The sequence below is a fragment of the Hyperoodon ampullatus genome (assembly GCF_949752795.1).
Source record: "Hyperoodon ampullatus genome assembly, chromosome: 9".
NCBI classification, from domain to species: domain Eukaryota; kingdom Metazoa; phylum Chordata; class Mammalia; order Artiodactyla; family Ziphiidae; genus Hyperoodon; species Hyperoodon ampullatus.
Window position 1 is genome coordinate 76,708,861 of NC_136922.1, and position 17,608 is coordinate 76,726,468.

General features: G+C 37.7%; 1 protein-coding gene across 1 annotated transcript in view; it reads left to right on the forward strand.

Moving 5' to 3' along the window:
- Positions 1–405: 405 nt before the first annotated feature.
- The window catches only part of CFTR (CF transmembrane conductance regulator), a gene marked incomplete at its 5' end in the record, with an annotated part of 186,642 nt that continues 169,439 nt past the window's right edge, over positions 406–17,608 (forward strand). The window contains one exon of the mRNA XM_079711019.1: positions 406–458. Coding sequence (XP_079567145.1) covers positions 406–458 — 53 coding nt within the window. The remainder of the gene's footprint in view (positions 459–17,608) is intronic.

Below are 17,608 nucleotides of genomic sequence, written 5' to 3' on the forward strand. Positions count from 1 at the left end.
CGGACCTGGAAGGAGCGCGCGCGAGGGAGGGAAGGCTGGGAGTCAGAACCGGGAAAGGGTGGCACGGAGCAGCGAGGGAGGGAAGGAGGCGAGAACGAAGGAGCGGGCGCAGTGCGGGCGCTGGGCGCTGGGCGCGGACGGGGTGGAGAAAGCCGCTAGAGCAAATTTGGGGCCGGACCAGGCAGCGTCCAGCTTTTAACCTGGGCAGTGGAGGCGGGGGAAGGAGCGAAAGAAGAGGGGAGGTGTGTGTGTGGTAGGGGTGGGTGGGGGGAGTTGGAAGCAAATGACATCACAGCAGGTCAGAGAAAAAGGGGCGAGCGGCAGTCTCCGAGAAGAGTAGGGCATTTGGCATTAGAAGCTCGTGCCCGGCCTGCCCCGGCAGGGACCCCAGTGCTCCCAGAGACCATGCAGAGGTCGCCTCTGGAAAAGGCCAGCGTCGTCTCCCAACTTTTTTTCAGGTGAGAGGGTGTCCAGCTGAGCTTTGGAAGCACACGTGCCCAGGAAAGAGGAGGACGCGTGTATGGGCTGGGTTTTGGGGAAAGTGGAGTAGTTTTTAAAAAAGATGCACTGTCATTCATTGCTATGGAGGAGAACGAGGATTTTGTGGAATAAGATAGAAAACATTAGGAAGAGATAAAAGAATGAACTGAAGCCGATTGTGTGAATAAAGAGCCTTAGCTTAATCCTGAAGTTTTAACTACTTGCAGCTGAAAATCACTCTTAAGACCCAAATGTGCTACTGTGCAATTGTCTCCTTAGATTTTCCTAAGAAACTTGTGAATTATAAACTTGTTAATAACAAATACTTACGTTTGGCCCCTATTTTTCCCCCCTTCATGCCTTGGAAACTTAGAAGTCTTCTTGGCTAATGTACTACAAGTGCCATGCCTGCATGTAGTAGGTGCTCAGAAAAAACTTGTTGACTGAATTTTGAACGTTTATAGGGGAGAAATATAGAGTGGGTAATATGTGCTTAAAGTTTTTATTGTTATGATACTGAGTATATCTAACAAGTATTTGCCACAATTCCATTATTCTTTCTTTTAAGAATGAAAGCAAATCCTTCGAAATATCCGTTTTAAAAAAAGCCAATTCTACAAGCTATACATTTTAAAAGAGGGGTCAGAATTACCATGGAAATGTGAAACCATGGGAATAGATACTGAAGTTAAACCAACTGACATTTAATAAATTGTACTCTTATCCTACTTTACATGTGATGAGCCATAAAAGCTTGTGAACTTCATCTAATGAGATTTTAAAAAATAGAGTCTAAGTTCAGAGTCTTAGGCAAAGTGTAGTTAGATGTAGCATTTCATATTTGAAGTGTTCTTTGGATACTGTATCTACTTTATTTCTGTTATACTTGTATGAATGAATGAATAGGTTCAGCTCTCTCATGGGATATTACTTAATTCATAATTATCTAATGAATCAGCATACTTAGGTATCAGAAAAGCCAAATACATTATAAGTATGCTTATATGTGTATGGGAGGAAGGAGCTTGGTTTTCACATCTTTCTAATGTTTTATTCTCTGAATGTGCAGCAAACTGGAACTCAGGTGCCAAGGAGAGGGCATAGGCCATAGAAGGAGAGCTCCTCCCTGTGGATGGGAGAGAGGGACTTTACTGTTTGGAATTGCCTCTTGGGTGGGTGTTTTCAGCACCTTTTGTTACTCCATCTATACGAATGGGATTGTCTGTTGTTCTGTTTTCCTGCTATTTACAAAATCAGAATGCTAATTGGCATAAATTGTAGCCTTTCTACTAGAGCACTTGGAGGAACCTAAATGCTATTCTGTCTAAAAATGCAGTTTTAAAAAAATGCAGTTTTCAGAAGAATACATATCCCATGGCTACGTCTAAGTATAATACTAAGGAACTTTAAATTAGCTCATTGTTGATTTAAATTATATCACTGTTGGTCTATCAAAGTATTTTTTTCTTTTCTTAAAACAGATCACCTTACACATTTTGGTATAGTTTTAAAAATGCTCTCAGGTGGATCTGTTAAAAAATAAATATTATAATGGCTACTAAATTTGTGAAGAGCATACTCAGTCTTGCTCTTCAAACTACTTTATAATAAGTTGCTCTAAGAATAGGTATATTTTTAAAAGTTAAGTTCCTACTATTTATAGGACCTGACATTCACCTAAAGTACCAGTGATTATAAACTTCCTTCTGGGTTGTAATTCTGAAAGGGTAAGAAACGTATTTTCTGTCTTCGGATTAGACAGTAGTCCTGCTTAGTGGTCCAGGGTTTTAGGCTTTGGATTCAGATTGCTTTGATTCAGATCTTGGATCTGCTACTTAGTAGCTCTGTGACCTGAGGCAAGTCCCTTAACATCTCTGTTTGTGTGACTTGACCTTTAAAACTTGGACACTAGTAGGACCGATGTCTTAGGGGTTAATCTGTTGAGAAAATGCATGTAAAGTCATTAGCCTAGTAAATGTTAGCTGCCACTGTTATTATTATTAATTACCATATTTTTACATTCTTTACAATACCACATACCTTGTTTATATAAAATATTCAATTCATCTTTGTTGAATATAATTTTATGACTATCCATCTGTATGTGCAATGAATGGGCCTAGATGAAAATTTAATTTAAGAAAAATCTCGTCCAACATGGCATTACCAGATATACAGGAAAAAAGTCATATGCTTGTATCATATGTTGCTAAATGCCTTAGAATTTAACTTTCTGAGCATGATCCATTCAGTTTCACAGTCATAAGAGAGTAAAGCTGTTTGGTCTGGTTTATAGATTATATTAAATATCTCTTTTATTGTCTAGATATTGTTACTGGGAAAACTAATAATGTTTAGGAAAAATTTAAGTACTTTACTTTTTTTTTTTTTTTTGGCGGTATGCGGGCCTCTCACTGTTGTGGCCTCTCCTGTTGTGGAGCACAGGCTCCGGACGCGCAGGCTCAGCGGCCATGGCTCACGGGCCCAGCCGCTCCGCGGCATGTGGAATCTTCCCGGACCGGGGCACGAACCCGTGTCCTCTGTATCGGCAGGCAGACTCTCAACCACTGTGCCACCAGGGAAGCCCTAAGTACTTTCTTAATTTTGCATGAGTTTCACATCAAGTATGAAATTTGAAAGATATCTGAGGTGTCATAATGCATAAAATAATAATAATGTCAATATTATAAACATAACCTAAAAGAGAATTTCACCACAAAAATTCAAACAGTGTGTATCATGGAGACCAAGTTACATTAACTTAAAGCTTTTATGAAATACAAAGATGTTTTTAAACTAGAGGTGATATATTTGCATAGAATTTATAATTTATATACCAGTGCAATTGATTTACAAATGTTTACCAAGAGAGATTATGTTTTTCATTTTTGAGCAATTTGTCAAGTTTACATTTTCTAACTTTTAAAGGTGGTTATTCAGTTTGTTCTCTGTCTTCTCTCATGCCCTGAATTTCCCATATTCTCTTTAGATGTTAGATTGTGTACCAAACCATGTGTCAGATGACACAGCTTGAATTTTGGTCATGGTTTTCATACCAGAAGTCTAGATCTATACTTGAGGAATTGTCAGAGCCCCACAGAATCCATGTGTACAATGCCACAGGTTTCTTACAAGACTGGATATAGGGGCCCCCAATAAATTCCACAGGTAAGTCTCAAGTAAGACCAAAAAGTAAACAAGGTTAGGCTCTTCTTATATACTTATAACACATACCATACAGTGTAACTGTAATATTCCATCCCTTGCTAAAGAGGGAAGTGGAATCAGTTGTCTTAACTAGTTCATTAATATTTTATGTTTGATGTGACAGTCAAAATGTCCACTAGAGCCAACTGATACACTAGGGAAATCATGGTTTTTCAGTTTTCCATTTATGTTTCATGGGAAGAAGTAGGAGTTAGTGTGATAATATTCAATGCATAAATGTTAAAACTTGTTTAAAAGGCCCTTAAATGGTCCCCAGTATAAAATGTATTATTATTGTCAGTGTCGCTTCACAGGAACGTATAATTTCAGTGACAGAGGTACAATATAACTATAGGATTGCAAAACCATCAGGGAAGGGTGTTAACCGTTTAGCGTGCAAATGTTGTTTATGTTGTTTATCAAAACTTTAAAAACTCCTCTGACTCAGCAGCAATTTTGGCAATTTTGATTCCAGTGATTCCTGACGCATCTGTGTAGGGCTCTTCCCTGGAGCAAAATCCCTGTGATGCAATGATGTCAAGAGGAGAAAACAGATTATGATAGAGGTCTGGTTGTTTGGGAACCCTGACTGAAGGCTTACTTTATAAATATGTTAACATTACTATTTCAGGTGCTTCTCTTCAGCTCCTAAGATTTTACCTGTGGTTGTTTGAAAGTAAAATTAGCATTACAAAGTGGCTTTGCTATTGAACCTAAGAGTTTAGGCTCCTTTTTGCAAGAAACCTGTAAAAATTCAATTAGATTCCTTGATGTAGAGAACGAATATATTCTTACAGAGCTCTGAATGATCTGTTTTCACAGCTGTATCCAAGTTGCAAGACTTGTCAAGTTTGCTATTCTTTGTGCAGCTCTGTTAGCTTTTTACTATCTTTTGACATCAATGACTCTTTCAAATTGTAAAGCCCTGGATGTCAGGGCCTTCTATGACTTGTTTAGTATTCAGACCATTTCAAGACTCCTGCATGCAACAGTTTACTAAATATTTCTTTGTGATGATGATAATTCCATGGTGATCCATGGAGATTTATGGATATTGTAGTTTGCTGACATTCAACAGTCCTGTAATACAGCATTATTCTGATAAAGAGAGGTCAAAGCGAGCAGGACCCTGGACAGATTTTCTAATACTTACAGTAATTATTCCATGAAATATTTCTTATCTTCCTTTATAGCCAGGCCTTTGCCTTGCGGGAAGACCTGCTTACTAATTCCTTGCTCATGAGGTCAAGAAGTGATTTGAAGATTTCTGCTAAGTCCTTATGGTTAGGATTCTTAGCTCTGAAACTGGACAACTGGGCTTTACTCTGATATAATCAGAGAATTCTCCCATAGGTTGCTTCAGAGAACTGAGTCAGAGCAATACTGACTTTGTAGGTTATGATTCAGGGCAGCTTGGAGGATACCTTAATTCATTAATTCACCACCTTCTGTATTCTATGAGAGGCATTTTGAAGGGTGAGGTGGACAAGGAAGAAATTGGTGCTGCCTTCATGGAATGAGTTCTCTGAAGCCCAGATTTTCAAGGGCTTAAAGTAACTCTCCCTGGGCATCTAATCCAGTCTTAGACTGGTTAAGGAAGGCTTGCTGCAGGAGTGGCTCTTGAGTTGGCACCTATCCAGACAAAAAGGGTAGGGCTGGGATAGGAAAAATTTAAATACAGAAGTGGCAGCCTGTGTGTAGGACTGGCAGCAAAAGCGAGCATGGCACCTTCAAAAGAGTCAAAGAAGTTCCCGGTAACTGGAGCATAAGATGTGTGACAAAGATTTGTGGGAGCTGGGCCTGGAACTCTAGCGAGGACCAGATCATAAGGGGCTTGGTGAACTTTGTCTGGGCTTTATCATACTGAAAGTGAAAAGTCGTGGCTTTGTAGCAGCGGAGGAATGTGTCCAGTTCAAAGCTGTTGCAGTTTTGCGAAAAACTGATGGACTGAAAGAGTAGCAGTTGGGATAGAGAGAAAGATGGATTTGAAAGACATTAGGAGGTAAAATCAACAGGTGTGGTCATTGATTAGATGTGGAAAGTGAAGAAGAGAGAAGAATCAAGAATGCTGTCTAGATTTGCTGACATGGGTAGCAGTGGGTGATGGTGACACTTGCTGAGGGCAGAGGTTTCAGTTGGAGGAGGCATCTTGGGAGGGGAGGTGGAGGCTTATGAAGACTCTCAACTTCTTTTTGAGATGAAAAAGGAAATGATGCATACGGCTCAAGGCCAGGTAATATGATTATCTGAAAACACATTGAAGTGATTTAGAGCTTTAGGTGAGAGATATTTAGATGTCGGAGGTGACAGTCAGAATTGTAAATACATCCCTCACACTGTTCAGTAAAGTCCGGGGTGGTATCTAGGTAATAATTTAAAGTGCTGACTTTTTTAGCTTTTTTGTGATATGGAGTCACCTGAGAGTGTGTCAGAAAAAAAGCAGCGGTATACTAGGGATAGCACTCGTTAAATTCTACCTAGAAATTCTACTCAGCACCCTCTCAATACCCTCCCCTGCAAACCCACCAACCGATATATGAAGGGTCCCCACCCCACCATAACTTCACACATTTAAACAGCAGCTTTTACACAGCTGATTTCTATGATCATAGACGTTTAAGAAGGACATATGAAAATTCACTGGGGCTTCAAGTATTGTCTGCAGTGATTGAAGAAAAGATCTTCTGGAATACAATCTGAAAAAAATATAACTGAAAAAGGTAATGCATGGTCATTAGCAAAAAGGTATTTCAAAGTTACAGAAATATATAATGTAGAATGCGTAAGCCCATGGGTAACACTGTGGTTTCAATATATATTTTAAACTCTAAGTTAATACCTAATACCACTATTAAATTTCGTAAATCTGAAAAAAGAAGATTCTCATATTCTTGAAAAGATTACGTATCATTGTTTTATGTTAAAACTTTGAACCTGTTAAAGCACACAGAGCTTTCTTAGCATGGCCTACATAGGTGCAGCTACCTTCTACCCAACTTCACACCCACCCCCAACACCTAGTGAAATTCTTAACTGAAGTTCTTAACTTCAAAATGGGACCCAGGTGTTTCATCTGTTACCAGTCAGACCATTATGTGAAAATTAAGCTTAATAGGCAGAATCCTAGAGGTGCTGACAGCTGTGTTTCGAGGAGATTCCAAGCCAGACCTTGGAGCCCAGTATTGGCTATGGGAGCAACTAGAAAATGAAGCCACTGCTGGCCAGGATTAGCAATCCTCATAGAGGCAGCATACTGGAGAAACTTTATAGGAAGCTCTCTTTGCACATTTTAGTTATTTTAAATATCTCTACGAACTCTGGAAAATAGAACAACAACAACAAAGCTGTACTTTTTTCAGCCAAAATCCATTGCTATCCTTTAGATCAGGGGTCAGCAAACTTTTTCTGTAAAGGGCCAGGTAGTAAATATTTTCAGTGTTGCGGGCCATGTAGTCTCTGCCATTGTAGGGAAGCAGCCATAGACAGGATGCAAACAAATGGGCATGGCTGCGTTCCAATAAAACTTTATTTATGGGCACTGAAAATTGAATTTCATATAATATATTTTTAAAAAATTCTATTGCAATAAGCTTCAGAATTTGCAGCTTTAAAATTACTTAGTTTTAAATAAAGATCTAGAAAAAATTTCAGGGCTCATTTGTAATTAACAGTGTATTCAATAATTGAGTAATTTTAAAAGTAAGGGAAACACATGCAAAGTGGACTTTTCAGAAGAGGGAACAGTAGTTTAACATTAGATTAGATATTAACTTCTCAGAATAGTTTTGTCTTATAGGAACCTACTGACCATCTCTTCTTTACTTCTTTTTTGCATATACATTTTTTTTTGATGCGTCCTTTAAGGTATAGGCTCTATCTTACCCATCTTTTTGTTCCAGCACCTGTCTGACTCCCTGGTGAATAGTAGGCCTTTAAAATATACTTGTTGAATGAATAAAACTTGACTAATTCAGTTTATGTTTATGCTTCTAAAATTTAATTTTTGATGGAAATGTAAAAATTTACTTATAAATATGAAATTTAAAAAACTTTCCATTTGACTTTTCTGAAGATAAAATATCAATTTTGAATAAAAATATTAGTTACTTTACCAAATCCATGAATTCTAAAGTATAACAAAATAGGAAAATTTGTTTCTTTTGTTTGCTTTCTTGTGTGGGTTATAGGACTTTCTAGGAAAATTCTAGGTTAAGTTAGTACACTATTATTTTTCTTCAGAAGATCAATGCTTTGCTAAAGATGAGCTTTCCACCTGAAATATTTTTTCTCTTCAAATATCATGTGAGTATTCTGGGTGCCTGACAGTTTAATTTTAAAACAGATTATTTAAATGATTATTTCCAGAATTTCTTCCTAAATGTATATACCACAATCTAGTATTAAAAAAAAAAAAGACCTTAAACTCATTTTAGTCTTGGACCTCTGAATACATTTTTCAAAATAATAAATAAGCTGATGAAATATTTATTACAAAAGAACTTCTCCCTTTCAATCAAAGATAGGGTTGGCTTCTGAAACACATTAGCCTCTTTTCCACCTCTTTTCATCTGAGATCTATTAGAGTTAATCTCTCCTATCCATAAAAGTGAATGTATATCTTGTATATATGGACTGTGAACAAAAGTGCACAAATAAATCCCCTATGGATTAATTTGATTATGGAGCAAACTTGGCTCAACATCATTCATGCAGTTAAACAATAGGTATTTTCATAAATCAGTTTCATAAATCAGAGCATAAAATATATAATGACACTGAGATCCAAAATTTTATTCACTGTATTAAGAGTTTATAAGACTGATGAAATTAAAGCTCCAATTCAGCCATCCCAATAACATCAGAGCTAAGTTTTTATGCAATTTTATTAGCTAGAAAGACAACCACTGTAAAATGAACTCATTAATGTAAAAGTAATTTTTGAAATACTAATGTGATTTTTATTCATTCATTTATTCATGAATGCATGCCTTTATTCAGTATAAATGTTGAATCTCTGATATATTCCAGGATATAGCAGTTTGAAGGCTTAGGCCACATATCAAAATCTATTATACATTCTAATTATTCTTTTACTGGAATTTTCACATTGATTTTTTTTTTTTTTTTTTTTTGTTACGCGGGCCTCTCACTGTTGTGGCCTCTCCCCTTGCGGAGCACAGGCTCCGGACGCACAGGCTCAGCGGCCATGGCTCACGGGCCCAGCCGCTCCGCGGCATGTGGGATCTTCCCGGACCGGGGCACGAACCCGTGTCCCCTGCATCGGCAGGCGGACTCTCAACCACTGAGCCACCAGGGAAGCCCTTGATATTTTTAATGAGACAATTTTATTTCTCTTTGGAGCAAAGGCCATCGTATATATCTATAGATTTTCCCTTACTCCATTTAATGAAGGGGGCCTAAATTTTTTATTGATTTACCAAATGACTGAATAAAGGTCATCTCACATAATAAACTTTTCTAAAGTCAACAACAGTATAATTCCTTGACAGCAAATATTGTTTGATGTATTTAAAATTTTTTTAAATACTTCCTATGAAATGTAAAGATAAGAACATTATGTTTAGAAATGTATATTGGATTTAGTCCTTGAACATAGTCTTTGGATCCACTGAGGTGTTAACTTGTAACTTGGCAGCCTTTTTGAACTCTCATACAAGGTTTTGCTGGTTCAATTGTTTCTGTTTCTGCCAAGGGTAGCAACACAACTCTTGTCTTTCCTGAGTCACGGTCTGTCACTTCAGCCACTATTACTGCAAAGTAGAGTCAGATTCTGGGGTTAGTAGACACGTATGTTATTATTAAAAAACAATGAGTTGCCAAATCTCCTATCAATGAAAATTTGATCAAAGTTTAGTTATTCTGTTGGAAAAGAAATCTAGCTAGAAACAGGATTAAAAAATTCTTTTTTTTTCTTTTGACTGCATTGGGTCTTTGTTGCTGCGCGTGGGCTTTCTGTAGTTGCAGCAAGCGGTGGCTACTCTTCGTTGCGGTGTGCAGGCTTCTCACTGTGGTGGCATCTTTGCTGCGGAGCACAGGCGTGTGGACTTCAGTAGTTGTGGCGTACAGGCTCAGTAGTTGTGGCTCACGGGCTCTAGAGCGCAAGCTCTGTAGTTGTGGCTCACCGGCTTAGTTGCTCTGCGGCATGTGGGATCTTCCCAGACCAGGGCTCGAACCCGTGTCCCCTGCACTGGGAGGCGGATTCTTAACCACTGTGCCACCAGGGAAGTCCCAAGAAATTCTTTAGGGAAATACTTATGTGCTTAAAATTAGAAGCCCTTCATAAATATCGGTATTTTCTATAGCTTTAGATAAGTGCTTCTCAAGTTGCCAATCACCTGCTCAAAAAATATATTAAGATAGATCTATCTATCTATAATATATCTTACATTAAATATGCAGATTCCTAGGTCCCACTCCATACCAACTAAATCCAGAATCTCTGGGAGAGGGCAACTATAATCTTGATTTTTTGTTTTCTGTTTGTTTGTTTATTTGTTACATTTCAGGTGATTCTTTTTGCATACTAAAGTCTAAGAGCCATTAAGTTAATCTTAAGAAAGTGGGTTTAAATGGCCCAACTACTGCTTTTCAACCTTAATGAAAGATTGGAAAACTGCAGAGTTGAGGACAAAAACCAGGATTCTACCACATAATCATAAAATGTGGGATATGGAGGTGATTCCATCTTATCCCAGCTCCACTAAACTTCTCTTTCCTAAAATTCTTCTTTTTAAAAAAAAATTTTTTTATTGCAGTATAGTTGATTTACAGTGTTGTGCCAGTATCTGCTGTACAGTAAAGTGACTCAGTTATACACATACATTCTTTTTTTATATTCTTTTCCATTGTGGCTTATCACAGGATATTGAATACAGTTCCCTGTGCTATACATTAGGACCTTGTTGTTTACCCATTCTAAATGTAATAGTTTGCATCTACTAACCCCAAACTCCCAGTGCATCCCTCTCCCTTGGCAACCACAAGTCTGTTATCTATGTCTATGAGTCTGTTTCTGTTTTGTAGATAGTTCATTTGTGCCATATTTTAGATTCCACGTATAAGTGATATCATATGGTATTTGTCCTTCTCTTTCTGACTTACTTCACTTAGTATGATAATCTCTAGGTGCATCTTAACAATCTTCTTTTTTAATCTTAGGATCCAAGGAAGAGAATTTTGAAAGTTCACATTTTTTTAGCAAATTAACAATAGAAATATAGATATGTTCAACTTGCCACAGAATTCAAAATTTCCTCTTAAATAGTTCTTGAAATCTGCAGTTTTGCCTCCAGCATCTCCTAACATTTACTAAGCACTTTCTATGTACCAGGGATTATACATATTATCTCAGTGAATTCTTCAAATAATTTTAGATAGAGTGTACATGTAAGAAATATGTAGTTTAGAAAGATTAAAGAGCTTATACAAGGCCACCCAGCTAATTACTGTGAAGTCAAGACATGAACTTACATTGATCTCTAGAACTCTTAACCAGTGTATCACACTCTCCAACAATCTAGAATGGAATTGGTAAATTATATAATTTCACTTAATTTTGTATATAGGTTTTCTTAATTTTCTTGTCTCTGAAATTTATTTTTGATACACATATTATAAATAATATTATTTAAATTAGGCATTAGACTCTGTTCTTCTTGGAAGTGCCAGGAGCATACCCTCTTACAGTGTTTTGCATGGATCCATATGACAAACTACTTGAAGTGGAGAGAGGTGAAGAGGGAAGGATGGGGAGGGGAAGGGAAGGGTCTTATCTTAGATTAATGAGGTCTTTAACATTCTAAATGCCCAGTTGAAGAGTGAGAGATATGATCAGCCAAAAGCATGCCGTTAGCCAAGCATTGTTACATGGACACAGCTCAGTTTCACAAAACTTGACCCAGACTGCACTTCTTATCCTTATTTTTTCCATCCAGGTACTAATCATCTCCCTTCATCTTTTTCATTTTCTATATCTGGCTTCCTGCCTTCTTCCACTTTGTCAAACCTACTCAGCTAGGCTTTCTGTTGCGTTTTTGTATCCATTCTTCCTTCCTTACCAACTTAACCCCCTCCGCTGAGTTCCAGGTTCAGTCACTTCAGTGTTCCTCTCACCACCACCCACCCTCTTTGGTGTCCTGTTCTGATCACCAGTCCCTGGTTGTTCATCACTCATGTCATTTGTTTCTTTATGTTTACTCTTTCTGTATTTCTTGGGGCTGAAGGAAGAGGCAGAGTCACCTCGCAGATGGTTCTTCAACTTGATGTTTGACTCTTTGTATGTTTAAATCTTGGATTTTCCTAGTGCAGTGGTTTTTACAATTTTTTAAAAACAATATTTTTATCAGTAAATCCAGAATCCAAAGGAAATCTTCCATGGAACTGCAATATATGCAAATAAAAGTGACAATAAAAGACAGTAAGTCCTCCATAAAGACAAAGATATAGGTAACCTCCTGCCCCAAGGTAAGGGCTGAAATGACTATATAACATTTACGTGCTCTTTTCTTGGTCCTACCTGCTTACGTTTTTCACATTATGCTTCTGAAATTGAGATGACTCTTATAATTGATGTCAAAAGAAACCTGTCAGCCATCAGGCCCAGGAATAACTTGAAATACGGGAACTTAGCAGTTCATAGAAGGTATATCTTGCTGTAACTTCAGTTGAATTATTTGCATTGGTTGTACCCCACAAGGTTGACTTTTAACTTAAATTTAGTTTCTTGCTTGAAATTTCTTGAGAAAGATTATTCTGTGATCTAGTTTTGAAAGAACAGTAATTATTTAGTCTGAAGTTTGTCTGGCATACCAAGCACTGTAATTAAGGTAGACGTTGCCCAAGCTCAGCACTGTTCTTTACTTTGAAATTATACTGCCTGTCCTACAGGTGAAGGTGGTGTTAATGCAACTTGTCACTTGTAACCCTATTCATAACTGTGAATACCAAGAATAATTCAAAAGTATATTTTTGACCTGAATGTGAAGAAGGCTTAGAAGAAAACTTTAATTATGACACTGAAGAAGGAAGTGGTGTGTAATTGTGTGAATAAGTATATAATACTGAAAAAAAATTTTTTTAACTGTGTATATTTAATTTAGAGTGTTTTTTTTGGAAAGGCCATTATTACACTGATGATGAGTCTTGTAATCAATGTCACCTTATTGTTGAGTAAGCATGGTAAAGTATTGTAAAACCAAGATAATATCATATACTTCTTGTTATCATTCCCTGGGTATTGCACAACTCTCTGTAATGCTGGAATGAAACCTTGTATGAGCAGGTATGCCAGAGATATGATGGGCTGTTAATTGAGCTTGGTGCAAGTCTATATATGCATGTCTTGGTGCATGTTCACTATAGACCATGTTCACTTGGTTTATAGTGAACATGCTCACTTACGCAGTGTGGATATAACCAATGACAGATTGCAATATGTTTAAATAGGTTCAGAGAGATGTCAGGGGAAGCTTTCCTGCACAGTGGACACTAAATGAGTTAGCCTTGAAGTCCAGGATAATGTTTGGATAGATCCAGTGTGTTAAAATTTTCATATAACAGTTTTGGGAATGTGTGATGATTTTATTCTTATTTTTAGAATAGTAAAACATACTTTAAAATATTGACATTTCAAATCAAAAGTTGGTGAACTCTAGGAAGTATCTCAGGGGAACACTAGGTATTGGGGTCCATAGTTTGAAAACCACTGAACTAGTTTTTCCCCCATATTGGTTGGTCTTGACCTTCCCTTGAGTCCTCATTTCACCCATCCTATACTCTTAGATAATGGTTTCACATTTGACTTTGTCTCTATCCTTATTGTCAACTCTTAAGTAGCAATATATAGGGGAAGAAACATGTACTTTGGAATCAGGCAGACCTGGCTGGAATCTTGCTCTGTGACTTAACAACAATATGATCTTGTGTAATTTACTTAACTTTGATGATGTTGTTATGCTCATCAGGACAATGAGTTCTCCTCCTCTTAACACAGCTCAGCATTATTATGAGATCTAATATTCATTGAGTGTTTAATATGTGTATTAGTCAGCATTCTCCAGAGAAATGAAACCAATAGGAGATATATATATATATGTATATATATATATGTATATGTATATAAAATTTATTACAAGGAATTGGCTCACATGATTATGAAGGCTGGCAAGTCCAAAATCTGCAGCACAGGCTGGTAGGCTGGAGACCCAGGAGAGCTGATGTTTCAGTTTTATTCTGAAGGCAGTCTCCTGGAGAATTCTCTCTTGTTTGGTCAAGCCTGCATTTTTGTTCTATTCAGGCGTTCAGTTGGTTGGATGAGGGCCACCCGTGTTATGGAGGGCAATCTGTTTTGTCCAACGTCCACCAACTTAAATGTAAGTCTCATCCAAAAACACCCTCTTACCATCACGCTCTTATAAGCCAGTGCATTAGTTTGCTAGGGCTGCTGTAACAAAGTACCAAAATCTGGGCGGCTTAGACAACAGAAATGTAATGTCTCACAGTTCTGAAGGCTAGATGTCTGAGACCAAGGTGTCAGCTGGTTTGGTTTCCTCTGAAGCTCTGAGAGAGAATCTGTTCCATGTTCTCCCCCAGCTTCTGGTGATTTGCTGGCACTCTTTGATTTATAGACACCTCACTTTTATCTCTGCCTTCATCTTCACATGGCATTTTCCCGGTATGCCTGTCTCTGTGTCCACATTTCCTTTTTTTTTTCTAAGGACACCAGTCATATAGGTGTAGGGCCCACTCTAATGAATTCATTTTAACTTGGTCACCTCTGTAAAGATCACATTCTGAGGTACTTGGTGTCAGAATTAAAATATATCTTTTTTGAGAGGAGCACAATTGAACCGAAAATAGTAATAGTCTTCAGGAGCAGAATGAGCTATGGAAGCAATTTGAAACTCTAAAGTATAATACATATAGAGGGTTACACTAATTTATGAAATTTTTCAAAAGCTGTGTGTACCTCATCTGTAATGGTACACAGGTAACGTGGAGACAATGTCAAGTACGTCAGGTGACATGACATGGGAACGGTCAAGAAGGGTCAAAATAAAAGGGTCCAGGGCTTCCCTGGTGGCGCAGTGGTTGAGAGTCTGCCTGCCAATGCAGGGGACATGGGTTCGTTCCCCGGTCCAGGAATATCCCACATGCCGCGGAGCAGCTGGGCCCATGAGCCATGGCCGCTGAGCCTGCGCGTCCGGAGCCTGTGCTCCACAACAGGAGAGGCCACAACAGTGAGAGGCCTGCATACTGCAAAGAAAGAAAAAAAAAAAAAAAAGAAAAAGAAAAAAAAGAGTCCAGTTGTTCTTGAGTAGACTGAAGAACAACTTTCCATTTATGACATTTTGGTACATCTCCACTGAGAATAAATAGCTTGAAGGCCAGACATTAGAATGTTTTGGTAATGAAGAGTGTTAAAAATGAAAACATTTTATTGAGGAGAATTAAATAATTTTGGCTGGAAGTTTTAGAATCATTGGCTTTAACTTATGACTCAGAAAAGGGGCATAACTGTTAATAAAGAGTGGTCCCTGGAAAAGTATAGGCACCCTCACATTTGCACTGCATTTACCATTGACTTGAAAAATATTTTCACTTTTTTTGTTTTTTTTTTTTTGCACTGCCTCAGGCACTGGACCAGACAATGGAGATATAAAGATATATATTACAACTACATTGTCCTCAGGAAGTTAATCTTATGAGGGAAATAAACTAGCAAAGTATAATGTGGTAACAAATTTAACAATTTAAAAAATAATTGAGTGACAGTTATGTGCTATGCTCTGTGGTAGGCAGGGAATACGCAGTAAAAAAAATCTCTAAGGTATTTGCCCTTGGGGAGTTTATAGTCTGGCGTGTTTGGAAACACGGGGGTTTGGCAGACAAGCAAATAGACAATTAGTAGTGACAGCTCAGGTGGAGGAAGTACAGGAGAGAATGGAACGCATTGGAGGAAAATTAAACCTAGATTGTAGAGAGACACACGTAATTCATATGAAACTATTTCAATGCATTTGAGATTTTTGGGAAATAGAGGTCAGGTTTTATTTTGAGGAAGTTATTAATTTTTCTTCAGTGTGACCTGGCATTTGGCTGGTGTTGGAACAAAACCAAAAAAATGCTGTATCAAATGATAGGAATAGGAGAATCCTTTAAAAAATTAAGAGCCATCTTATTATCAATGGTTTCATCCAGTGAGAGCTCCTGCAGAGTTTAAAAGGAAGAGAACCTGGCTTGATGTTTCCTTTAAAGTTCTTTTTCCTAATGTGTATATGCAAGCAAGAGATTATGATATTTTGAAGTAACAATGATTCTTAAATGCCTGTAAAAATGATTTGCACTAAACTATCATCATTTGTGTTATGATTTCTATTTTTAAGGACCTGATTGCAAAGGTGACTGTTCTGAACTTTTAAATTGCTTGTTAGGATCTAATGATTCAGTCATCCATTATTGCGTGTTTTGCTATTGGGGGGAAAAGTAACAGGTTATTTTGTGGATCTTTATTTACTTATATGTTGCCTATATGAAAAAAAGATGTAGAGATTAAGTGAAGAGGATTTAAAGTAAGGCTTTTGCAGTAAAGTCTTATTTCCATGATAAACCTTGAACCAATGGCTGTCTCCATTCTCTGCTTCTGTCAGGCTTCCTTTTTTTCCTGGGATTCACACTGGGGATGAGTGAGGGTTCAGCCACTACTGTTCTCCTCCCCTTACATCTCATAGGAGTTTTACTGTCAGTGTCCCTCTCAGTGATATCAAGGCTCCAAGAAAATGAAAAATAGCATTAGCATTGCTCCAGAACCTCAGGAACAGCATCTGAAACTTAAATCCTGAGTCATACAATGTGTCTACAAACACTTTCCACCTTGCCAAAGCAGGGAGAAATAAAGAAGATGCTAAATTTACCTTTTAATGCTATAATTTGTGATTTGTTTTCTAGAGGGTGAACTAATAACAATGAAAGATAAAAAAAAAAGGGTTAAAATGCAACCAATGACCAAATTCCATATATAGCTTGAAGATGGGGAATTATCTGCAGCTGAGAAGTCTGAATACATTGCCATAAGGCTCTTTGAATCCTGAGAAATAATCATGAGTAACAGCAGGATAACCGTATAACAGAACATACAGCATACACAAGTTAGAGTAAAGAGAAAGTTAAGATAAATGAGAAAAATTCTAGAATTTGACTGATCGTTTATCTGGCTAGAGGATTCCAAGCAGAACCCTAGAGACCAGATTTATCATGCCTAACTTAAAAAAATCACCAGCTTTGTCTTCTTGATGCATCATGTTTGAATGTTACCCTTGGAAGATTCATTCTTAACCATCTTCATCTTAAAACATTTCTGAGGTTGTCTCCAACCTCCATTTTACCATTCCATCTATCAAGCAAAATAAACAAGTAAACAGCCTCAAATAAACTATGTTGGGTGGACTTAGACTGCTTTTTTTTCTTTTGTTTTAATTGTGGGAAAAGTTGCTTTGAGGCAGTAACTGGAAAGCAGGTGTCACGGAGGATTTAATAAGTAGTGATTTTTTTTGTACACATGGTGAGGGGTCATTAAGTCATCTGGAAGTTGAAGGTCATGAGAGTCTAGCATGTGATTTGCCTATTACAGCTCATACTAAACAGATCCCTGACTCCACAGTCCAGAGCTTCTCAGAGGATTTCTGTCCCCAAGAGAGGAGAGTTATCTCCATATTGCGAGAAAGACTTTAGCAGAGAAATATCAAGTGGCCTTTACTCCAGATATTGAGTTAATTCTAGAATGGCAACCCTGACTCTGAAGGACATGGGGATTTCATTGCCGAAGGATGAAGAAGCCTGTTAGAGAGTGTGTACTTTGGGTCCTAGTGATGGTGTCTGAACAAACTAGGTGAACAAAGAGCTT